This window comes from Gymnogyps californianus, chromosome 4 (genome assembly GCF_018139145.2).
Source record: "Gymnogyps californianus isolate 813 chromosome 4, ASM1813914v2, whole genome shotgun sequence".
Taxonomy (NCBI): domain Eukaryota; kingdom Metazoa; phylum Chordata; class Aves; order Accipitriformes; family Cathartidae; genus Gymnogyps; species Gymnogyps californianus.
The window spans coordinates 26,578,163-26,603,035 of NC_059474.1; the positions used below are offsets into that span (position 1 = coordinate 26,578,163).

The window sequence follows — 24,873 nt, forward strand, 5'->3', positions numbered from 1 at the left end:
CAGCAATGAATTGCAGGGAAGATGTTAGTCTTCTTGTGTGACTTGATGATTTGTCTGACAGATGAAGTCCTAATGTGGCTATATCTCCTTGAAAGCTGTTTTTAGCATCATGTTGATTACCCATTCCCTGAGCAAGACAGATTGACCTGGTGGTGAAAATGATTTCTGGGACACACAGACTCCTAAACCGAACCTGCAATGTTTGTACAGGGAAAACAGACAAAATTAGGTGACTCTATCCCCACCCCCAAATCCTACAAAAAGATTTAAAACATGTATTTTCTTTCCATTTCCTTGCACAAAAAAAGACTAGGGAAACATCTCATGATTAGTATCCTTCAGGAAACCCAAACCATGTTGGCATAAAGTGCCTTGTCCTAATTACATTATAAGAAAGGATGCTAGAGGTAGGAAGTTGCAGACACTTTTGCTTTCTTATGAGGGATGTAGAAGCTCATGCAGTATTTATTCTGGTCTCCTTTTTCAGATTATTCACTAGCGCTAGTCCCTGCCTTGGTGGCCAACACCTCTCCCATCTCTCTGCTCTGCCTCAGTTTACCTATGCTCCCACTCACTGCTCTTCTCCCCAGAAATCATATTTGCAGCAAATTTTCTCCAGCTGGACTTACACCAAGGAAACAGCCAGGGATTCCGGAGGACTGCAAATACTGCCAAGAGGTGCAGCTCAGCTTTCTGTGCGTTTGAAGGGTGGAGCATGCCGAGATGAAAACGACGTGCCAGTCCACAGCACTTTTGCCCTGCAGTGAGGACATGCAACAGAGCTACAGGGGTTTTGTGCGCTGGGTGGATGGAAAGCATGGAGGGATGCCAGCTTCAGCTCCATCCACATCCAGGCACTGACTCTAAACTGAATGTGAAAAGAGATTTAGGCTGATCAGAGGCTGCTGGAAGAATGGGGAGATGCCCAGTACACCTGCTGGGAAGGTCACTGTCCTCTGCAGGTGGTGGGACGGGGGAGCCAGTGGGACAGTGCATCCCCCCCCTCCCCGCAGGAGCCTGCGGGGATGCCAGCTGCGGTGCCCTGCTCCCCTCCTGCCCTGAACACCCTCTCCCCAGCTCAGAGGGGACCACAGCCTTGGCAGAGTGGCTAAACCTGGCAGTGGGATCTTGCAATGAAATAACAGTCTCCATTTTTAAAGAATGCTTTATTCACTACATCCTAGAAATGTACCGTAAATGGAGCAAGAACTAAATAAACTCGGAGGCTTCTGACAGTACAGAGAACAGAGATACAATAAAACACCTAAAATATCAGCTCTTTTGAGAATAAGGCACACTAGTTTTGTTTTTTTTAATATATATATATTTTTTTCTTCGAATAGTTTGTTCTTAACCTAAAGATGTTCACATTTCAAGTTATCAGACTTACCTCAGTAGTAGTGTACATGAAATGGTTTAGAAGCAAGTGTAAAAGACAGGCATGGGCGGGGGGCTCAGTGTGACCCGGCTGCCTGTGTCCCTGTGTCCTGCCTGCGTCCCCACGTCCTGCCTGCGTCCCCGCGTCCTGCCTGCGTCCCCATGTCCTGCCTGCGTCCCCGGGTCCTGCCTGCTCCTGCCCTGGCGCAGGCAGCACCCACCGGTGGCCTAGGGCGCCTCGGGGTTTGCCCTCATTGGCTCCTTTCTCTCCCTGCCACCTCTGCGAGTGGCAGGACCCCTGTCCTGCCGGCGGGGAGAGGATGAGTGGGAAGGGAGCCATCACCCTTCATCCCTCCTCTGTGGGTCGGCCGTGGCATGGGGCTGGAAAGGGGCCAGCAGAGACCCGAACCACTAGACTGCTGCTTCCTGACCCCAGGGGTGTTTGTGCAGAGCACATGGGCCCACGGCAGCATTTAGTGTTGAGCCGTGCAAGGCCTTAGCCAGAGGGCCGGAGGAAGCAGGGGCGGCCTCCCCGTTGGGGGCTTTGCCCAAATCACCTCCTCTCGCCCTACAAAGGGTCAGGGCCTTGGGGCTAAGGTCTGGGTGCGCTTTCAGAAGCGCAGGGACAGACAATAAAAGTCTCCCAGGAAGGGGCGCGGAGGGGCAGAGTGCGACCTAATGGTTAACCTCACAGTGCTTTCGCTAATGGGTCAACAGGGTTAAGGAGAGCTCAGCTTGGCTGAGCCAGAGCACCTAAAAAACAAGCGCTCAATTTTGAGGCAAGGAAAAAAAGTGTATTAAAATGTCACTTAACTGAGCTGGACGTGGCCTGGAAGTGGTTCAGTTGTCAAAATACACTCAATACGAAACTCCTTTGGTTGGTACTTATACCACAAAAAGTAAAGGAACATTGTTTACTCACTCCCTGCTTCACACCTCGTGTCACCAGAGCTGTGTTTGCAGGGCTGATGCACTTCATACAATGGGCATGATATTTCTTTACCTTTTTACTATGTTTTACATTCACTGCACTACTAAATAAAAGCCTTTAAACAGGCCACAAAACACTGCAATAATATATTTACTTCTTAATAAAACAAACTTTTTTATAACATCGCAATAAAAGGTTTTTGTTTTGTGGCAAACCACATACCATGTAAATTTGCAACATAAAATGACTTTAAAAATGTATATTAAAAGATATTTACAAGCTCTATGTCTTAAAATCATAGGGTCTAATCGCTCCCACCCCTGATGTGCATGTACAACTCCAGTTGCGGAGAAGGGGAATTAAGTGTGGAATGGAGGCCGGGAGGGAGGCTAGCCCTGTTTCGCTAATTCCAGTATCACTACCATCCCTAGTACCTCAGAAATTTCTCATGGAACGTGATGGAGCGATGGGTAAGTAACGCTGCGCATCCTCTCGGCGAGACCGCGCCTGCTCTTGCCGACAGCAGCATACATTCTCAGTCACTACAACATATACTTCAAAGAATAAAATAAAGAGCGTTGAAAAAGAGCCTAGGCTTTATACTGGATGAAGATCTAAGTCAAGACACCTCATGTGAAATATCGACTACTCGTTTCTGCACATGCTCCAACTACGAGTAGCTTCAATAAATAGAAAATCCAGTTGTTAAGGAAAACTCAGAGCCTTTCCTTTACTTAACACAAGCCTGCAAATCACACTGTGAAGAGGTTTGTGTGAGGAAGCTTTTTTTTTTCTCTTTCTCCCAAACAGGCAATATTAGTTACTTCTGATTTCAAATAAGAATGAGCAGATTGTATTAATGCCAGCACAAAAATGCAGAGGTCTTGCACGTTTTTCAAATTGCACTTTCCAGTATAATTTTTTAAATAAGATACTTGTTTTTTTTCTTAAAAAAAAAAACCAAACACCTAAGGTATGTATTCTTTAAATATTGAATATATTCTTCAAAATATATTGTTAAAACTTTCCCTAGCTGCTCAGGTGTGCTTTTTAATATATAGCTGATATATTATTAAAGGCACTACAAAATAGACATCTCTGGAGTGCAGAAGTTACTAAAAAATAACCTTCATACCACAAATATATTGAAAATACAACTGCTAATAAAAAAAAAAAAAAAAAAGACCCTATGCAACCCCACTAGGATGCGTATAAATGCACGTCAGCGGTGGGCTGGATACATCGAGGTCCTTTAGAAATGTATGAATACAGGCGTGTTAAATTTTAAAAATAGCCTAAAAAAGTTAGTGAAAACTTCAAGCGTAGAAAATATTTCAAACATGTTTTTCTATGACATTCTTCACTTTCTGCATCAGTTTACCGAGCCCAAATGTTTACTCTTTCGCAGCCGGTTCTTTCTTCATAAATAGTAAAGTGTTCCTTCAGTGTGTGTTTCTCCACCGCCCTCCTCTGCCGACAGTCTCAGTACGTCTGGTAGACGTCGTGGATGGGGACCTGGATGGTTGCGGCCGGGAACGCCGGGGGGAGGTAACCAGCGTATCCCCCATAGGCAGTGGCGGCGGCAGCAGCGGCAGCGGCGTTCTTCTGTAGCGTGGCTATCGTCGCTGTCGCCGCAGCGGGCGCCGCGAACGGCACATAACTTGTCCCGTAAATCCCAGCGGCGGGGATCCGCTGCACATTGGGAGTCATGGTGTACACTGGTGTGATGGGGCGGCCCTGGAAGGAAAGCATCAGGCTCAGACCTCAAAAAAAGTGCTTAAATTGCTATAATATCCCATTTCCACCCCCTGAATTGTAAAACCCCTAGAAAGGGAGGTGATAACAGGAGGGTAGACAGTGCATGCCCTGTTGAATGGGAATTATGCCATCATGGGGGGCTGTTCCCTCCCTCCCAGATTTGGGTCCCCCATAGGGGAAGAGCAGCTGTCCAAAGTGCAGATGTCTAAGACAGGTCAGATGAACTGCAGGGCTGTTGGGCACCGTAATATCCTCGACAGCATCTCCTGAACAGAAGGAGGGCAAGAGGCCAGGCTTTCCCCCCACCCCGGGTACGCAGAGCAGAATGTATGGGAAACAGGATGTATGGGAAGTGGGATGTATGGAAAGCCGGACTTATGTGCTGAACTCACCTGGAAGGGGGGAGGCGTTGAGACGGCTGGTATTACAGCTGCAGCCGCGGCTGCGGCAGCGGCTGCTGCACTAGCCGGGTCCTGCTGGACGGCTATAGGGTTGATGATGTGCTCGACAGTGTGGATTTTGCCATCTTCTATCATCTTGGCTGGCGGCGCAGCCTGAAACATGGAGTACTGGGCACCGATAGCAGGGATGGCCACTAGGAGAGACCAGAGACATCAGGCGTGTTGGGAGAGGATTTCCAGGACCTCATCTCAAAGAGCTCTCCCTCCTGGCTGCGCCGGCTCTCCCACAGCAGTCCTGCGCTGCTCTCATCAGGGCAAGGAGCCCCGTGTGCTGGCGGGGGACGTGGGGCACCTCTGCCCTCCCCACGGGTGGGAGCACTGTGGCTGATGCACTGTGATGGGCTTGGTGCTGCCTGCTCTGCCTGGCATTTCCCCCCATGCTCCTGGCATGGGTGTCCTAGGGCCAGAGCCCTGCTGGGGACCGGGAGTTGTGACCCGGATTTACACAGCCCCTTCTGACCACTGCTGTCCTCCCCCCTAGCCAAAAGTGCGGCCTGAGCACAGGGATGGGTAGCAGTGCATACTGTCCCGGGGGGGGGCCCCGCTCCAGCTGTTGAGATCAAGGGACATGTAGCTGCCATAGGCAGAGCTGCTCCAGGAAAGAAAAGTGTGGTTTGTACTGCAGAAGTTGCAGGCAGCAACTGGTCCAGTCCATATGCTGTCCTTTGGCCAACCCTGTGAAATACCAGCTCATTTACTATTATGCATTTCCCAGGACTAACTTGGCTACATACGTTTTATCCCATCTGTCTGCTACAGGATCAATCTATTTAATGACACCAAAAAAAAAGAAATTGCTCTTTAGAGAATTCTCACTCGTGCCAAAATTGGACAACACAAAATAATTAGAGCTACGGTCTTTCAGACAAAGGGAAAACGCTCTGGTCAGAATGATGATGTTCAGAGATGGTGAGTTTGTACGTGGTCCAAAATGGAGCTTCGTGGCACTGCTTAGGGAAGAAATGTGCTTTGCTGAACATTCCTAATAATCACAGTAATTGGACACGAGCTGGCAATGTGCGCTCACAGCCCAGAAAGCTAACCGTATCCTGGGCTGCATCACAAGAAGCGTGGCCAGCAGGTTGGGGGAGGTGATTCTGCCCCTCTACGCCACTCTCGTGAGACCCCACCTGGAGTACTGTGTCCAGCTCTGGGGCCCCCAGCACAAGGCAGACATGGATCTGTTAGAGTGGGTCCAGAGGAGGGCCACAAAAATGGTCAGAAGGATGGAACACCTCTCCTATGAGGAAAGGCTGAGAGAGTTGGGGTTGTTCAGCCTGGAGAAGAGAAGGCTCAGGGGAGACCTTATTGCAGCCTTTCAATACTTAAAGGGGGCTTATAAGAAAGATGGGGACAGACTTTTTAGTAGTGCCTGTAGCAATAGGACAAGGAGGAACAGTTTTAAACTGAAAGAAGGTAGATTTAGGTTGGACATAAGGAAGGAATACTCTGTGATGAGGGTGATGAGGGTGATGAGACACTGGAACAGGTTGCCCAGAGAAGTTGTGGATGCCCCATCATTGGAAGTGGTCAAGTTCAGGGTGGATGGGGCTTTGAGCAACCTGACCTAGTGAAAAATGTCCCTGCCCATGACGGGGGGTCAGACTAGATGATCTTTAAAGGTCCCTTCCAACCCAAACCGTTTTATGATGCTATGATTTCCATTGTTGCCTCATAGTGCACATTTCAGCATTCAGTTTGTGAACCTTTCAGCAGGAAGGTTATTCACAAGGAAAAGAGAGTAATCAATAAATGGTGGACTAAGAGGTTATGTTGGCATCTATGGGAGGTGCAGCCAGTAAGTCAGAAATGAAGCCAAATATGCACACGGGTTTCTTTCACTGGGTTGAAACTTTGCAACGTGGAAGTGTGCAGTTCTGCCTGTGGGAAGGACAGGTGCCTGCAAGCAGTACTCTTGTTTTGATCCTGGAGACCGCAACAAGGGATCTGATCAGATATCTTTCAGGCAGAGATGTTTCCACCGCCAGTGGACTACCACTGTTTCCTCAAGCAGAGACCTCATGAGCTTTTCCAGTTCTCCTTCTACACCAAGTCCACCTGGTCGGCTCAAACCAGTTTTATCACTGGTTTAAATAACCTGGATAATTTCTCACCAAAGCAAAGACAGAGAGCTCACGTGCTCCATTCTGCGGTAACTTCTGGCAGAAAAGTAGTAAGAGGCAGCTGGGGTATTGGGGTGACCTCTCAGGAGTTTTGCAAAGAAATGAACTTTAAGGTTGTTCGAAATAGTAGGAAACTTTGCAGAGTCAATACAGCTCTACTCCTCCATTCTGGTAATGTGCTTTCAGAGTCATATCCTTTTAATAACAGAGGTAAGTAAGTCTTGCATGTGGTACCTCTTACTAGATCATCTGATCTGGTTGGGGAAAACAGACTGGGTGCTTCTGTGCTCAGAGGCTGTGCTGGAATCATACGAGAGGGGAAGACCCGATAAAGAAATCTGAATCTCAACATGCTTCAAGTGTAGAAACATTTAGACTTGAGCTTCAGGCTTCTGTTTGGCAGTTGAATGAATTACAGACACCACTAACAGGCGTGCATTTCAAAGCCCACTTTTCAAGCACCCTTTAGTAATACCTGGAATTCCTGAAGTATCTTTACAAATATGCAGAGCGGTAATATTTTCTGATTGTGAGTGGCTAGTTTTCTCAGGAAGTCTGATTTTCGTTTGGAAACGGCTCTAATCTTAACAGCCTTCCTTTGTCTCTAGACCACTTCCTACATTGTCTCATCCAGCTGTTATGAAGAACTCTTCACAGCCTTCATTAGATGCAAGCTGTAGTTTCCACTGACAGTATGGAGCATGTTTTGGGAAGCCACTGCAGCTCTGTTATTAAACACTGCTTAGGTCCTGCAGTTAGTTACAATTTACTTGGAGAGAGGAATGGGGAGAAGACCTGAGGACTTCTGCAAGAGGGCTTGCCCCCGTCACCTGCAAGGACCTTCTTCCTCAGGCTGCTTTTCCAAATAAAAGTCTTTCCAAACAGGATCTTGAGGAATTGCAGGGCTTCAGCCTTCATCCCGTTCACTTGGGAAGGGCAAGGGCTGGATACTCAGCTGAGGATGTGGCAGAAGGGGGCGATCCCTGCCCTGGCCCTTGGGCCGGCTCCCCGCAGCCCAGCAGAGCTGAGAGCTCTCCTGTAGGCGCTGCATCACTGCAAGCTGGACCCCGTGGGCTCCCTGCATTGCTCCTTCCCCGTGCCGCTGATGGTGATGGAGGAGCTTGCCTCAGCCAGGGACTTTCCTGCAATGGGAAAGCCCCAGGTCCTTTTCCCAGCCTCGTAGCACTGCAGAAATATGAACTAAGCAGGGGAGAGCTCTGGCCTGGCTGGAAATCTGGGGTGGGAATCTCCCAGGGTGAAATTAGCATTGAAGAAATTAAAAGAGAGGAAGATTGCTCTTAGTCACCGTGCTCTAGTGTACATGACTAAACGGAGAGGAAAGTCTGCCTCCTCCTGAGGAGGTGCAAAAGGGGACAGGAGGGGTGGGCACAGCTTCAGCCCTTTTTGCTTTGGCCTGAAGAACTCCCAGATGTTCATGTCCCTTGTCCCGCTGCGTGGCTCTTGTTTGCAGAAAGCCCAGCCAGGGCCAGGAGGCATCTGGTACAGGGGAGTGCTGAGCTCTGGCCCCAGGGCTGTCCCCACTGCTGCAGCTGTGGGCTGGCCCTAGAGGGGTCCCCACGTGCCTGACACGAGGCTTGGAGTGAGGGCTCACCCTCCACCTCTGCTTTCCTCCCCTCATTGCACATACTAACCTGCACCGGGCTTAATGGCCACCGGATTGACCGCAGGTAACTCCAAGTTGGGTACCAGCTCGTATCCTTTCTCTTGCTGTTTTCCTTTGCCTTCGTGGTACCTGCTGTAGATGCCACGGCCAGCGGAGTATCCCCCCAGGTAGGAGCCCCTGGGGCCCGGGGCTCTGTTGCCAGCTGCACCTCGCCCTCTGCCTCGTATGCTGCCTGCTTATGATAACAACATAGAAGAGGATGGTGAATAACGGAGAGTGACAGCCCTGTGGGGAGCACGAACAGGCCCAGGCTGAGATCAGGAGGCATATGCTTAGAAACGAGGCTGCAGAAGTTAGTTTGATCTGAGTCTTAGGAAAACAGGAGTTTGGCCTTAGAAGCACCCAGTAAGCCTACGCAAGTTTTGCTCTTGATGTTTCTGACCATACGTTAACTGCTTATGTATACTGATGCAACTCTCGTGGCCAGTGTTATGGATATTATGCACTCAACAGAGAGAGAGGGGCTCCTCCAGGGTGATTTCTATGCAGTAGGAACAGCTTTTGCTCTGAGCTGTCCTCCAGGGGAGACCCAGCCTCTCAGCTGGCCGCAATGGGACCCTGCAGAGATGGCCCGAAGTTGTACCTGGCCTTTAACCAACTTTGTCCCACCATTGCATATATTTTTACTAGTGTTGTTTGTTTTCTCTGCTATTTTATTAGTAATGTGACTATACCCCATCTCCAGAAATATTGCCTTTATTTATCTTAGCGACTCCACGCACGTTACGACAGTACTTTGGACACTACGGTATTAATGCACTCTACGATGGCCTAATTGAATATTTAGACTGCCAGTTAACTCCTTTGTAGTTCATTGCAAGTACAAATCTGGAAATTGAGAAGAAGCTGAAATTCTTGAGCAACTAGGGGTAAAAATATTTCTTGGGTGCTTTAAGAATATATTCATGCTACACTGCCTGTTGTATGGAAATACACATTAGATTTCAGGAAACTATAATTTCTGTAAGTATAGGATAATTGTAATTATAAAACCAGTTATAGCTGCTAGGGCTTTTTAGGAATAACTGATTTTTGGTTAATTTTTAATGACTGTAACCGATAACTAATTAAAGTATACATAATAAAATAATTATTTTGCACTCACATGATTCCTTCTGCTCCTAGTTCTCAAATGACTTTATAAAGGACACAGCACTACTGTCATTTTAATGTGGAGGGCAAACGACACCTGGAGAGCTCCCAAATGAGGCCTTCCCTGACATCCCTCCCTTTGGATGACCAGGTCACCGTACCCACACCTCCAGGAGAAGGCAAAGGGAGCACTCTGTCATGATCTCTAATACTTAGGATCCAGCTCTTTGGAAGGAGGCATCAGAAGCTCGAATCCTTGGACTTGCTCAGACTTAGTACAGCACTCATAAAAAACAGATCCCTCTCTTCCCCATCCCGTGCTTGGTCCGTTAGCTCATTCTTAACCATATTTTTTTTGCCTCCCTCATACTAGCCTACACATTAGCAATTATTTATAGCTAAATACACTCTGTATAGTCATAAATTAAAATGAGACCGAACAGAAATATGGCAAAAAGCCCTATAAAAGAGCTTTTAAGAAAGAAGTGCATAGCACCAGCTGTCCTTTGGCTCAGGCAGACCTTGGGTCGCACCAGCCTGAGATCAAACCTGCCCATCACATCCCCTAATTGTGCTTACTAACCTTTCACAAAGTAATCTCTGTTGGGCCCGATCAAGGCATTGTATGGATATCCATAATACGCTAGTGTGTATGGATCACAAGAGTAAACATAATTAGGTTGCTGAGTTACTTCGGGCGTTGCTGCGGCCCCTCCTTTTGCTGCTTTCTGGTAGCGAGTGTATTGCTCCTTGTCTACCGGCTTGGCCAAGGTAACCTCCAGGCACGAGCCTTCCAGTTCAACACCATTAAGGTTGTTCATGGCGTGAATGGCGTCTTCCCTGGTTGTAAAGTGCACAAAGGCATAATCACGTATTTTTTTCACCCGCTCTACACAGCCAGGGTTAAACTGCCCAAAGACCTTTTTAATGGTGTCCTCTGTGGTCTCAATCATTAAATTCCTCACATAGAGGATTTTAACAGTCTCCATGACATCTTCATCCACATCTATCTCTGGTTCCGCCCAGTCAACAGCAATTTGGTGTCCCCACAGCTGGATCCTTCCTGGCATGAGTTTCCTCCTGGCCATCGCCGCTGCTCGATGGCTCTCATACTCCACAAAGGCGAAGCCTCTGTTCTTCATCTTGTCTGCAGCGCTGGCATACACAATGACATCCAGCACGCCTTCCGTCACCTTGGCGATCTCTTCCAGGATCTCCTCTCTCTTCTTCATCTTGGGAATGCCTCCGATGAAGAGTCGGCAGTTATCCACGCTGCAGCACACACCCAGCAGCCTGCCAGGGCGGATTTCGTAGTTGTTCAGCTCCCTGACGGCACGCTTTGCCTCGTGCTTCTGCGTGTACATCACGAAAGCGTAGCCACGGTTCTTGCCATCAAAGTCCATCATTAGGCGCATTTCGTAGATGCGGCCGACAGACTCGAACACAGGGACGAGCTCATCTTCGTACACGTCGCGGGGTATTTTGCCCACAAAGACTTCGCAGCCGCGAGGAGGGTGCAGGCCCTCCCAGCCAGGAGGAGGGCCACCATACTTGCGTTGCCCGTTCTCCTGGATCATGCTATATCCAGTGCGCTCCATGAGGGCCAGCAGAGCTGCCTCGTTGGGTGCACCAGCAACGCCTTCGGGGACTTTTGTGGTAGTCACGTTGGAGGAATCGTTGCTCATCCTTGCAGCGGAGTCCTCAGCGGTCATGGTGTCAAACTCATTCACAGCCTGATAAAGCCTGGGCAAAGGAAGAAGGAGGACACCCGTTAAGAAGCTGTCAGCTACCACCAGAATCCCACCCCTCTCTTTTGTCTTCCTGTAGCTGTTCTGCAAGTTCGTTTTTCAAACTGGGACTAAGGCTGCAGAAAAGCAGATGAACAAGCCATGCCAGCCTGAACATTGATACCGCAGGGGAAGCGCATCCTGGATGTAGGCACAGCCCCTCTTTGAGGGAGGTGGTTGAGGATCACCTGCCTGTACCACCCCATCACCGAGAGCTGCTGCCACAGGAGGCTGAAGTCGCATGAACGGATGCCACCAAGCACCTCAAAACCTCAAGACCCTAGGGAGGCTTGTCTCCTCTTTGAAAGGGTAGGAACGAGCTGACACAGGATTGGGAAAGAGAAGATACTGCCATGAAGCCAGTGGTTCCCACCTCCAGAGCCCTCTCCTCCCTTTCAGTCATTCCTCAGTTAATCCATCTACTCCTGAACAGTGCACATGCCAGGTGCCATACTCCATGGTGAAAGATGGAAAATGCATAAGAAGCACCAGGCACAGTTTCCGTCTGATAACAACCCCTCGCTCCTCCAGGCCTTCACAGTAACTGTCGAGTAGGAAATAATAAATACACTTTAGCATCAGGGGGGACCAATTCTTGTTCTCTTGTGCAAAGGGCGATCTGGCAAGCTTCTGAGTTGCCTGCTGCTTGTGGTACAATGTCTGACATGTTTGTCTCTTCCCTTATTACAACAAGACTTCACAAAAGCTGGAGAGAATCACTCCCTTATGACAGGCAACTTGCTTTAGAACAAGCGGCCAGCACAGCCCTGCAAGCCAGCAAGAGGAATGCAAATCTCAGAAACCTCATTCGGCATTTGAAGACAGGCAGAGAGAGGGAAATGCACACATACAGAAGGAGATGACCATGTTAATGACTACAACTGCAAGACAGTGGGCTTCCTCTCTGAGCACAATTAAATAAGACACTTTGGCACTCTGAGAGCAGTTAATTCATTGACTTTTAAAGCTGGAAAGGTCCATCAGACCATTTAATACAAGTGATTGTATATGACATGGACCATTACTTTTTATTGTTATTTGCACATTGAGTCCTGTAACATTTATCTGAGTAAATCGTATCTTCCAGAAGGACCTTGGTTTTAAGGAATCAAAGAGCTGTAGACCCCACCACTTCCCTTTATGGCTTTTTTTGCTAATCACTCCCTCAGACAAGCAAGCGTGCTGTATTTCTCATGACAATTTGTCTGGCTTTTGCTTCCAGCTAGGATTACTTGTTAAACTTTTCTCTGATAGGCTAAAGAGTCTTTCAAGACCTCTGTTTTTGCCTTATGATGATATTTAAGAAGTTGTGTAATCAAGCCACAACTCTGTCCTTTTATTAAAACTTAAAGACTGAACTCCTGAATTCCTTCACAGTCAGTCATTTTTTCACATAAAATTGTTTTTGTGGCTCTTTCGACAGTTCTCTAGAGTTTCAGCCTTTTTCACCCTTGCTATATACAGGGATGAAGATCATCCCTCTTTCTTCTCCCCACATCTCTGTATCACCAAGGCCTGTTTCTCCACACCTTCTCACTAGGAAACCACTTGGAGTTTTTTTGTCAATTCTAACCCCAAATCCTTTCCAGAAGCACCACTTGCTGCGGTTATGTCCCATGCAGCAGCCATGCCTTGTGTTTGTTACTCCTAAATGCTACAACCTTGCGTTCAGCCATATCACAACTGCCTTTTGAGTAGATCCCACCTACTGAGTGCTATACCATTGGCTCCTCCTCATTGTTTTTTACAACTCCATCAGCCTTTGCATCATCCACCGATTTGTTTGCCATGATTTGCATTCATGACCAGTTTGTTGATGGAACTGTCAAAAAAACACTGGCCCCTGTAGGAAACTCTGCAAACCATCATAGAAATGCTCCCAATCCGGGTTTGACAGGCTCATTTTCCAAAAAAAGGATAAAGCTTCAGCCAGATTTATTTATTCTGTGTAGTCATGTTATTCAGTGGGACACAGGTTTCTCTGTGTCCCACAAGGACTCTGATATATACCCTTTGTTAGAACAATTTGGCCATTTCCAGTGCATTGGTTACCATGCAGGCAAGTCTTTCACTAGTACAGTAGGCCCAAGTCCACAGAAATATGGGCGCAAAATTTAGGCACCTAAGTCTGATTTGTATGGTCCACAAAACCCGTTTAAATCCTAGTAACCTTAGCACCTCAGATTTTTTTTCAGTAAAGCTCCTGAGCTGCCCAGAATCATGCTGTTCTGTATCCAGAGATACCGCTCCACCAGCCAGGGCAAACACCATTGTGCCTGGTTCAGCTCCTAAATGTATTTGGGATTGGGAATCCAGACCTCTGAGCCTCTGTCTGTGGTAGGGCCTGATCCTGCAGGTGTGTTTGGACCACAGATGTTACACACTGACACTTCTGAGCCATTTTAATTTAAAAATACAGAGAGCAGAGGGGGAGGCAGAGAAGATGGAGGGCAGTAATAGTGATGCGGATGCCCAGGCAACACTTCAGAAAACATAATTTCTTTGAAGTCAGGTCTTTCATGGAAGTGCATCAGTTTTGATAGCTTCCTGCTTTAAAATGTTGTTGATAAACATGTCTCTCTCAGATTCGAATGTTACCCCTTTTTAATGTGTCACAGTCAGGTATTTTAATTTTACTCCTGGGAATTATTTGACATAATTAAAAAAACTAAGGCAGAGAAAAACATTTTCATTTTTTACTTGACAATTTGTTCCTAAAAATGTGACTTCACCTTTCCCTGAATGAAAGCAAAGCTTGTTAAACAAACACTTTACTGGGGAATAATCATTACCTTTACATGGGCCACCTGTTAGCAAGTGAATTACTTATCGCCCCAGGTTTGGGTAAGTTTAGAAATGAGTCATTGCCATCAGTTTTAGGTCAACTTACAAAATAAAAGTCTCTGTATTCTGTTATCTGCAGGGCTCAGTTGCTGGGGCTATAGTCTAGAAAGCTACAAGACGGGCACCGGGACTGTGGAGAGAGGAGAGATGGAGCAAAGCCTCCCCTGCCCACCAGAAACCAGCTGGTAACTCAGTGGCCATCCAGGAACTGGCATGTTCTCCAGCACTTTGCATTATACCAGCAGGATGATTTCTAGTATCGGAATTTGTACTTGAAGCTGCTGCTAAGTGCTGATGGCCACCCTTGCTGCAAACACTACCATACACTGTTTGTGATATAGTGAATAATTAAAAATTCTTTGTGAACCTAAAATGCATTTATGCCTATGTAATTTATTGGGAATCAAGACTCATGATCAAATGTGTTTAATTTTTTTCTGTGCGGCTCCATAGAGCTGGGTTTCATAGGTATATACTACCTAAGACAACTATAGACCCCATGTAGTCCTACCTGATGTAGCTAAATACACACTTAACAACATTCATTGCCACATGATACAATCAACACCTTCACAAAGTTCAGATATCATCTACGTTGATGAGAAAAAACGCAGGCGTGTCTGGTCTGAGAGCTCTCTCCTCCTGTTGTTACTGCCTTACACAACCTAACCTTTTCATGTTGAAAAGCAATCACTCTCAAGAAAATTGTTTTCAAAAATACCTATTTCCAAAGTGTTCAACCCTACTTGTGCATATTTTTAGTCCACATCAAACTGGTTGTGAAAACTTGCTACCATGTGTTGTGGGTGTACACAAGGCATGAGCTAATACTGTGGGTTTAGTGGCCTTAATAAAGCCAGACTGATTTCAGTACGTCCACCAAGTGTGATTAATGCTAGAAGAGGCAAAAATTTAAGCTTCATTAAAATGTAGTGTCTTGTGAAATATGAGTGCTTGATTTCTAGTCTCTGAGGAGGAAGGTACACCTGATCTTGATGACAAAGATTCATAAAAGAGCAACAGACAAAAATATTAATTGCTAATGAGAAAGGTTGTGCTCTGGAGACAACTAAGTTTTAAATGACTAATTACCAGGACTGAAATAAGACTGGCTTCTTTTCTTCTCAGAAAAAGGTAAAGAGTGCTTGATTGTTCAAGACCACGTTAGAGGGATGCTAACATCTGCCAGCCTCCCAGGAGCCAGGCTTGCGAGCCCTTCGGTTCAGTGTCTGCTCCAAGGACTGTCCCTCATGCAGTTGAACTCTCAGACGTAGATGTTTCACTGAAACCACTCAAATTTCACTTCCCCTTGCTTATGAAACTCCTTCTCTGCTGCCAATCGGGTAGGTGTAAATAGTTCTTGCCCTAAACATTAATTACCTTCTTTTTAACCTATCTTTTTTTTCATCACAGCTCAGAATATTAAATGGGTACTGTGTTGGCAGTGACTGACCTAAAGCATACTGTGAGCAGGCTGATTAACTGAGGCAGATCTTTTATTAAATAGAAATACCATGCCTTGATTAACAACAATGCAGGGCCAAATGCTGATGTCCCTTGTGCCAGGGCAAAGGCAGCTCGGGGCCCCGGTGAGAAAGCAATGCCCACAGTTCATATAGCATCTTATCCCTGGGCTTGTCCACTGGGCAGTGCCCTGTGAAGTTACGGAGTCACCTGCTCTTCTGTTGATTCCGGTGTGGTAAAACAGGCATTTACAAACACAGGGACACAGCCAGTGTCCTTGTGGCAGCAACCGTGTGTCCGCTCCACTCACGTGCTCCTATAAAATGGGGTTGTTTATGTTTGCGCTTAATTCATCCCTCCAGTATTGTGTTACATAGATTTAGTCGCATCGTGTGTCCTTCTGTGGGTGACACAGCCGCCGGCAGTCACATAGCATGGGGACGGGTGCTAGCACCACGACAGGCAGCAGGAGAGCCCAGGGAGACCTGCTGGCTCTGTGATAACCGGAGGGAGGAGGGGACGGGGACACCCGTGCCCCACCTGCAGACCCTGGACCGTACAAACTTCTGCTGAGCTGACACGGCGTGCCCTCACAGACACTGCACGGCTGCCTGCTTGTTTCAAGAAACCACTGCAGTTTTGCATTTTAAGCCACAGCTGCTGCAGAGGGAAGGTCGGTCACTGAAATTTTAACTAAATACACCCTGTTGACAGAGGCAAATAACAGCTACTAGTTTAAATGTGACCTTCCTAGTTTTTTAGTTGAAATAATAAGGGCAAATGGTAATCCTGCTGCTGACGTTGAGCAGCAGCTCTGGAAGCATGGCTGCCGTTAAAGCTCTTTATTTTTAAAAGCTGACTGTTTTCTCATGGCAACTTTAGATACATAAAATGTGTATAACAACAACAGCTTACTAAGAACAACTGTATAACTTTATCACAAACATCAGATATCCACAGAAATGCTCTTGTTGAAAACCCAGTTTGCCTGTTTACAGATTTATTGGCTGAACAGAAAAACACAGGGGCCATGTCAATTCGAAATCAGGTAGCGGCTTGAGCACTGCTTCAAGTGTAATATACAAGTTACCTCCCCTTTTAAAGATAACTATGGTATCATTATACATCAGTTTTCTTTTTCTTGGCAAGACTGTGACTCCTTTCCTATGATTTATTTGCATAAATGAGCTGAACAAAGCCAGTGTCTTTGGGGCTGTTTACTGAAGCTGAGCCATGGCGTGCCCGACTGCAGGACCCAGGGCCAGCCTAGCAGTCCTGCAGCTGCAGCCACAGCAGGGAGCTGGCGTGCAAGGTGCTTCTTCCCAAACTAATGGCGAAACAGAAAGTCCCACCTCTTTTATGAACATGCCTAATGTAGCCACCGGCCCCGCAAGCGCTCGCTGCCATCCCATGTGCTTCCTGGCAGAAGGCTTCACCCTCTGTTTGCAATCAGCTTAGGAGACATCCTGCTGGAAGCAGCGTCCTTGGCTCCTCTCCATGCACAGTGCAGACAGAGGCCAGGCAGGCAGCAGGTGCAATGAAAAAAGGGTCGGATCTTTGGTGAAAAATCCATGCAAAGACTTTGCCTGACTCCAAATTAATTTATATTTCAAGTGTCAAAGGCTAGTCCTCGGTGTGGTTTTCAACAGGAGTTGGACCACAGCTTGGTTCCCTACCTGCTGTCGCTAATGAAATGCAAACGTCTGAAGTTGAATCTTGTGGTGGGTCAGTGCAAGAGGGAGTGCAGCATTTCAGCATGGCTTTTTGGCTAGGGACCTTTTCTGAAAGTCTTTCATACAGGGAAGGGAACGTTACTAGGGGTGGATGATGTCTTCAGCCTTTTAACAAAAAAAGCAGTACTTGAGGCCAACAGGCCATGACAATGTCTGCAGTGTGTCAGACTCATTGCTTTACCTGCAGCTGAACTGGGTGAAGAAGTTGCCCCAAGCTAGGTTAAATGATTTGAAAAAGTGGATTTTCTTAATATCTCAATCATTTTGGCAAAACTCTGTGGAGAAAGTGGTGAACTGCGTCAGCAGACCTGAAGGGGCAGGAACATTGGCTGGCAAGAGACTTGATGAGTAGCTTGTGATGAGCAGCTTGGGAGAGTAATCTCATAGATCAGATCAGCACTAGTTACTGACAACAACATGTCTGTCTGCTGTGCAAGTTATCCTGCTGTCAGCACCGCTAAAGCACTGCATATTCTCATCATCATGCGCGTGCCTGAATTAAGGCAATCAAACTTGTCCATCTCCAGCTAGGGTCACCTGGGAGAAACCTTTTGGCTCAGGTGCTGCATGGGACCCAAGGAGATGCACATGCAGCAGCATTTGCTCCACCACGTCATTTCCCATGTATGTTCAGGCATGAACATGTACAGCAGTGGCTCTCTGCCCACTAGAAGTACTATACTTAAACGCAGAGAGAAACAGTGTGAAGTACCTAAGGGGTAGGATAAGGCTGGCCTACTAAATCTCCAGGCTAGCTGCTGAAATTCCCACTTCTGCTAACGGTGACACTAGGCATCCTAACCTAGGACCTATCATCAGGGGTCTTGCCACTGATTTCAGTGGAAAAGTTCATATTTCAAGCTTAAACTTAAATTTTATTCTGGTCAGTTAGTCATGTTTCCCTTGTATGGGGCAAGTTAATGTTCTGGGCCTGAAAAGCAGTTTTCAGGGTGGAGCTACTGCAGAGGGGGTCCAGGCATGACTCTCAGTTGCTTAAATTTGTCCTAAGCAGCCTAAGCACGTTAAAAATGTTTGTTTCCATTTAAAACACACAAAAAACTCTTGGCTTCATCTTTTGATTGTGTTCTCTTCAAAGAAGTAACATAAACACAAAATTAAGGGTGATATTTCCAACAGTACTCAGCATCTAGTACTACTCCCCCTGACATCAGTTATAAGACTCTAAACACTTCTATAGGGATATATTTAAGACAGTGATGAGCACTACTGAAAATCCTGCCTTAAAAGTCTTGCAGGGACTGGTTATGTCCTCCAGGCACCAATCAAAAGCAATGTATTTGGCTTGAAAAACTGTAACAAAATTACTATAAATCTGTTCTTTTACTTCTTGCTCCTTTTTAGGAGGAAAACACCTGAAATTATTCTGTAAATTAACATCCTGGAATTTCCCAGGTTAAAACTTGAATGCTAATCAGATAATTGAACACCGAATTTGTGCAGCCAACAATTGGCTACAACTTCAGACTAGGATTTGAAGGTTAAACTTCTTATTTTCATCACTATCATTAAGAATAATAACAATCACAGATCTAATTCTCTTAGCCATATTATACCAGTTCCTTTAGCCGTATTAATCTTACCTCACAGCAATTTTATATACAATTTAAAAAATGGAGCTGAAATTATGATTCCCCTACAAAATAAAGTCACCTTGTATTGTGCAGAATTCCTGTCTATTCTGTTATCAATGCTCTCTGCATCCTTCTAAGGCATATTTAATTTGGAGTGTGATCCTGCAAAGGCTGTCAAAGGTTCCGCTTGCGTTATCTACAAGCACTATCAGTGCCCAGCAGTGGACATTCCCGGGATGGAGGTCCCTCAACGTCCTGACCTCCTGGCCTAGAAACTGCAAAAATAGTATTCAATGAGATATCAATGATGATAGCTCAAATAATAAAGTGAGAAAACTTTCCTGAGCCTGGCACTTTACTTCTTGCCATTGCTTTTTGATGATGACAAGTGAAAATTCTGTTCATGCATATATGGTTTTCCCATGGTGAGAATGGAGCAATGCTGATGAAAAAATTATTGAAGTGCCAAAGCACCACCAACACCTAGAGCATCCTACCAGTTGTTATTTTCCCTGCTTCTGCAATGTGAATTCTGTCAATGCAATGTGTGTTTCTTGAATGTTTTTACACTACTGCAGTGCCAAACCAGCCATCTCCGCTTTAACCGCTTCTGAAGGAAGTTTGGGTAAGCGAAACCCAGTCTCCTCCCTTATTTTATAATGCACTTTGCTGCAAGTAATTTAGAACTTTGTCCCAATAAGTTGTGCAACCCGTGTGTTGTACCGTTTGCCTCAGCTCCATCTTTTACCCAGTCCAACTCAAAATAATTCTATAACTCTCAGCTATTTCGATAGGACCGGTCGCTGGCTGAGGCTGAAGTTATTATCCTGCAAGATATTGAAGCCACATGTTGAGGAAAGTTGAGAAGATGAGAGATGGGTTGTGTAATCATTCTTATCAGCTTTCCAAATCAGGAAACAACACAACCCTTCCCTTCTCCCCAAATTCCCATATTTCAGTCTAGTCAACAAAGTCTATTATTACCACAGTCAGACAGGAAAATGTGTGACATATAAAGTGCAATGTAGTCACTCGGTATGTAACGAGTCTTTCCTATTCTGGATGAGCTGTACTTCATGGGAAACTTTTTGCGGCATTTGTTTACCACGAATGCAATTAAACAGTGTTCTCTGCAGAGATGCTGATACAGATAACTGTGTCCTCCTCATTAACTGTCTGCTTTAAAAAGCATTCTTTCTAGGAGAGGAAGAAGTGTTTCATTCAGTGTGGACTAGGAGCTTGCAAGCTTTTGCAGGAAGAAAGACAGGAAAAACGATCTTCTGCAACTGAAAAACAAAACCACAACTAGACTCATCTGTTAATTATTACACAGGAAAGATAAGACATTCACCTATTTCACTTCTTGCCTCTTCAAAGAAAAATCTTATATATGAACACGGTGATTTAATTTGATCATTGAAAATGTCTGTGAAAGGCTTTGCTGAACTCTGTGGAGTAGGGATATGCGTGCACACGCTTGTGATTTTTCTTTGTTATTATAATGCAGAACACTGTCTGTCTGTCTGTCTATGTAAACATTACAGTAACATGTTCCACTCTACAGTGCAACCAAGAGTATCTAAAAAAGTTCATAAACTACAGTTCCCTTTTCAGCCTTTCTGATCTAACTTTCTCAGCTAACTCTTCTGGAGATCCCAGAGCGAAATTTAACACATCCTGCCTGTTCATACAAAGTCTACTCGCTTAGTCCATTTTATGACAATAAAAATAGCTTCAGACTTTTCAGTTCACCCTAATCTTATGCACTATTTTTATTGCAACATTCTCAGTTTTGTGTTCACCATGTGAACACCACAACAAGGGGGGGCCCAACCTTCAGCCCTGCTTTCAGCAGGAGGCAGAGATTTCGGGGAAAGCTGAAAGTCGCCCAACGTGTTCCCTCCCCCTCAGGTCACAGAAATGAAAATCAGCATAAAGCAAACCACAGTTGGGATGTGAATGTTCGCTGCTGAAAGTACATTAAACTCAAAGCCTTTGGCTTAGTCAGTGGCTGCGTGGTTTTTTTTTTTTCCTTTGTGCACTGACATTTGACTCCTTTTATAATATGCACCTTGCACCACTGAAACCCAGTTAGTTATTTATTAAACTCAGGTACCAATGGCTGACTTGTACATATCACGCTTTTAACTGCCTGGTGTTGCCCATTTGTGGAGGAGAGGGGGATGAAAGGCAATCATCTTTCCTGTGAAATTCTGTCATATCGGCAGAAAGGAGCTGCGAAGTGCAGCAATTTGTACCTGACCTCTGATCTAAGAAGTTTGTACAAACCTTTGAACCTTGGATTGAAATTGAGAAACAAGGTTTACAAGTACAAGGAAGAGATTTCCAGCACTCGTTACCTGTGCCCAGGGTTAATATTATAAATAAAAAAAAAATGTTTAACCAAGGCAGGGACTCTCTCAGGAGGCACCATTCCCATGCTGGGTTAATTCAAGACAATTTAAGTCTACTGAAATTACGGCTTGGTTGGAAATACCTAGGGTTTGGAAATGAAATTTCTGTGTGCTTCAGAAAAGGAGTGGGATTTGAGACAGATGTCATTTGAAATTCACCTTTTGCTGACCTTAACTGGGATTTTTTTTTAAATTAAAAGCTGAAGAAAGAAGACAAGCAACATTTGATTCAACATCATCTCTTCAGCAAAGAATGGAGCTGAAATGCAGAGTTGAATAGAAATGATTAAAAAGAGTAGCAAAATGGCTCCTCCTTTGTTAACTTTATTTTTATCCAACACATTATCTAATCTCGGTTATACAGTGCAGAGCTATATGAGAAACCCATGGAAAAATACTCAAACCAACAACATTACAACAAGCTCTTGATAGACGGTCATATGGCCTTGTCTTGACGAGTAAAAAGGACATGTTTTGCAGTTCTCTTTCTTAGATTAACCGTGTTAATTTAATTAAAAAGCTCTCTCAACTCTTTCAGACACTGGCAAGGTCTTTGGTGCAACATCATCAGCTAACACCAACAGGCACCACCGTGGACTGTGTTGGGTGTGAAGGCCTTCAGAGATCAACTGCGATAATACAATTGAAAAGGACGCCCTTTCTGCAACCCAGCCTGTCAGGCCATGGAGCATTGCAAGGGATGGCAGTAACGTTTTGCTGTGACATCCCTCACATGCTCCAAGCACTCGCTGTCATCCATGGCAAGCTTGGGTGTGCGACGGGGGAAGGAGCACTTTACACACACATTTTGAAGCACAGCTTCAATGCTCAGGACAGGACACCATTATACACAACTGCTGCATCTGGTCCACATGTGAATGGACAATTTTGTCATTGGTTTTAATCGAACCTTACTTACAACAACTACATTTCCTTTTCTTTTTTTTTTAAAGGTTTTAGATTAAACTGATTTTTTCCAGCTTTAAGTTCAAACTTCACTATTGTTATCAGCACTGAACCCAATAAAGCAATAAATAAATAAATAAATAAATAAATAAATAAGGGTGAACAGATTAACGTCACGTGTCCTATGTCATATACAAGCCTTAAACATTTCACATGCTGCTTAAGTAGAATATGAATAGAATAATATCAGAACTTGATTTTCTTAAAATGCTATCAAATTTTCAGTATGCAGAATGAGTTATATAGATTAATTTTTATTAATAATACTTGCATATATACCCTACTTGCTCAACCTTCCTAGCCACTTTCAATCTGCAAGCCCCAAATTCTGTACCTAAAGCTGATAACCCACTTTTAAAGCTTGATTTTTATATCAATCTCCTGAAAAAGCAGAACAAAATACCAGGCAGCACAAACAGACAATGGCAGAGACAGAACAATTGAAAACACAAAGGCAGTTGTAAATGGCTACCTTTCACTTCGTTAATTTAAGATAGTAGAAAAAAAATCTCTGAGACATGATTTTATCTGTTTTCCTCTGTCTAAAATATCAGTGGTTTAGTTTTCACTGTTCTGACATTTGCTTTGCTATTTGCTATGCAAATTCTTTTAGATATTCGCATGTCGAGCTTGCAGTTCAAGCTTAGAAGTAGTTGCTTACTTCTCAAACAACTCTTTAGGACCCTCTAAAGGAAAGCAAAACCCAAACCCGATACCTTGACAATGACATACTTTCGGTCTCAACTCCCTGATAAATGAAAACCAGATAAAAAGCCCTACAGAGCAAACAAGATTTCCTTTACCTCTCCGGTCCCGCGATCGAAGTGCGACAGGTTAAGAGGACTCGCGCGTTTGCCCAAGCAACCTTTCTTCCTAATGGCAAGAGCCGTGTAACCTGGTTATACAGTTTATGCATCTCTTTATTGGCCAGCGAGCGTTAGCCATTTAAATTCCTTGGGAGTCATTTGTTAAGGGCTCTTAGGCTGAGGCTAAGTGGGTGGGACGGGAGGGAGAGGGGATGTTAGCACTGCCAGATGCAGAGAGCTCTCCAAAGCGGTTTGAAGATTAATAGAAAACCATCTGCAACGAAGGGATCTTTGGAGGGAGGGCTGGTTCCAACCTTCAGGGAAGCACAGGAAAGAGAAACCATGACATTTTTGCAGGCAGGAGGAATTTGAAGAGAAAGATTTCATTCAAAATTCAAAACTTGGAAAAAAGGGAGCAAAACATGTACAAACAACTCCTTCCTAGCACAAGGCGTTGTGCAAATAGCTTGAGTTACTCACAACAGATAAGATAAGGGCATATTTTGCTTGACGGCATGAGGTTTTTCCAGTGAAATCTTTCTTTACATGTGTCTGGCAAAATTATTTCAGGCTGCGCTGAATCAATTTACCTTTGGTTGTAAGAAAAAAAATGGTCTGCAGCTCCTGGAGTGAGAGGTAGGTTTACTGATCTCGGCAGCGGCAGGACGGTAGGAACAACTCAGCCTGTGCCGCGTACCCGGCGTGCACCATTTCAGCAGCAAACACGGAAACTCAGATGTGTTTGCTCGAAAGAAAAAAAAGAGCCTGGTGCAGAAGTAAAAGCACAGGGGTGGTAAAACATGATTCATGACAGCAGAAATGGTCTGTACATAACAACGGAGCATTAGGCCCCGGGAGCACTTAGGCAAAGCAAACAACACACCTTCTTGAGCAGCCAAGAGGAGGAACCGCACCGAAACACTCTTTGGATGATGGATTTGCCCGGTCGGCAAGCAGTGTGCACAACCAGCCGGTGGGAGAAGAGGGAGCAGGGCATGCCTTGGGAGACGACTAATTTCTGGGAAAGAACACTGCCCAGAGAAGGTGAAAAGCAAACAACATATCACAGAAGCAAAACAACTACAGCTTTCAGTCCCTTCCTAGGTTTTTTTACTGGCATAGCCATTCCTTTCTTCTTTCTCTTTTTTTCCAAGAAGTAAAGCTTGGTCCAAATCTCTAGCCAAGCAGCACCCACGCAGCAACCTCAGGGCATCCCTGTGTGGAAGGAGGAGTGTCTTAACCTCTCAGTGACAAACCATGCACAGGGGTGGATCCTGCAGAGGAAGCACTGTCAGTTTGTATCAGAATGTCCTACACAATAATTTGTTCTTGCCCTCTGAGTGGTTTAATCTGGGCATGTAAACCTTAGGGACATCCTTGTAGTGCAGAGTCAGAGGCTGGTCAATAGAGAAGAGGGGTAGGGGAGTCCATGGGTGTAGAGGTAAGAGCTCTAAAATTAGAAAGCTCCAAGTTAGACAGAGAAATGTGGAGGATGGCAAAGACTGGCAAAAGAACCATCTTTGTGGCGGTTTCTGAGAGCGAACAGGAAGGATAGCTGTTCTACTTATACCGCAAACCCAAAGGGTGATTGCAATCACTCTGTTCTGGCTTTTTATACTTGTTTATCCACAGTACTGTGGCTGTGGTGTGGTAGGCACTGTACAAACACACCTGCAGCCTGGATGCTGGTCCCAAAATGCCTGCAGCCCAAGTCTACTGTACAAGTCTTTCATCTTCAGAATTCCTCTCTGCAGATGTTAACTTGTTAGCTACAAGAGCTGCAGAGAAGCAGGTACTGCTCTGAAGGCAGGGAAGCTGCAGCATAGAAATTAAGTGGTTTG

At 45.4% G+C, this 24,873-nt stretch overlaps 1 protein-coding gene across 2 annotated transcripts; it reads right to left on the reverse strand.

Annotated features, from left to right (window-relative positions):
• Positions 1-3,722: 3,722 nt before the first annotated feature.
• Positions 3,723-11,159, reverse strand: RBM47 (RNA binding motif protein 47). 2 transcript variants are annotated; one of them, XM_050896697.1, is made up of 4 exons: positions 10,010-11,159; positions 8,303-8,509; positions 4,459-4,661; positions 3,723-4,045 (listed from the first exon to the last, which is right to left on the reverse strand). In XM_050896697.1, the coding sequence occupies exons 1-4, from the start codon at positions 11,136-11,138 to the stop codon at positions 3,791-3,793; spliced, it is 1,794 nt and encodes a 597-aa protein (XP_050752654.1). In that variant the 5' UTR covers positions 11,139-11,159; the 3' UTR covers positions 3,723-3,790. The 2 variants fall into 2 exon arrangements, with proteins under 2 accessions (XP_050752654.1, XP_050752653.1); XM_050896696.1 differs by lacking the exon at positions 8,303-8,509 and having other exon boundaries at positions 10,010-11,138.
• Between the last annotated feature and the right edge of the window lie 13,714 nt (positions 11,160-24,873).

Bases quoted from the DNA above. Each gene is read 5' to 3' on its own strand.
- RBM47 (XM_050896697.1), bottom strand. From the start codon at position 11,138: ATGACCGCTGAGGACTCCGCTGCAAGGATGAGCAACGATTCCTCCAAC. The intron at 8,510-10,009 runs GTTAGTAAGCAC...TGTTATCATAAG, and splicing joins CAGAGATTACTTTGTGAAAG to CAGGCAGCATACGAGGCAGA. The intron at 4,046-4,458 runs GTGAGTTCAGCA...CTTTCCTTCCAG, and splicing joins CAACGCCTCCCCCCTTCCAG to GGCCGCCCCATCACACCAGT.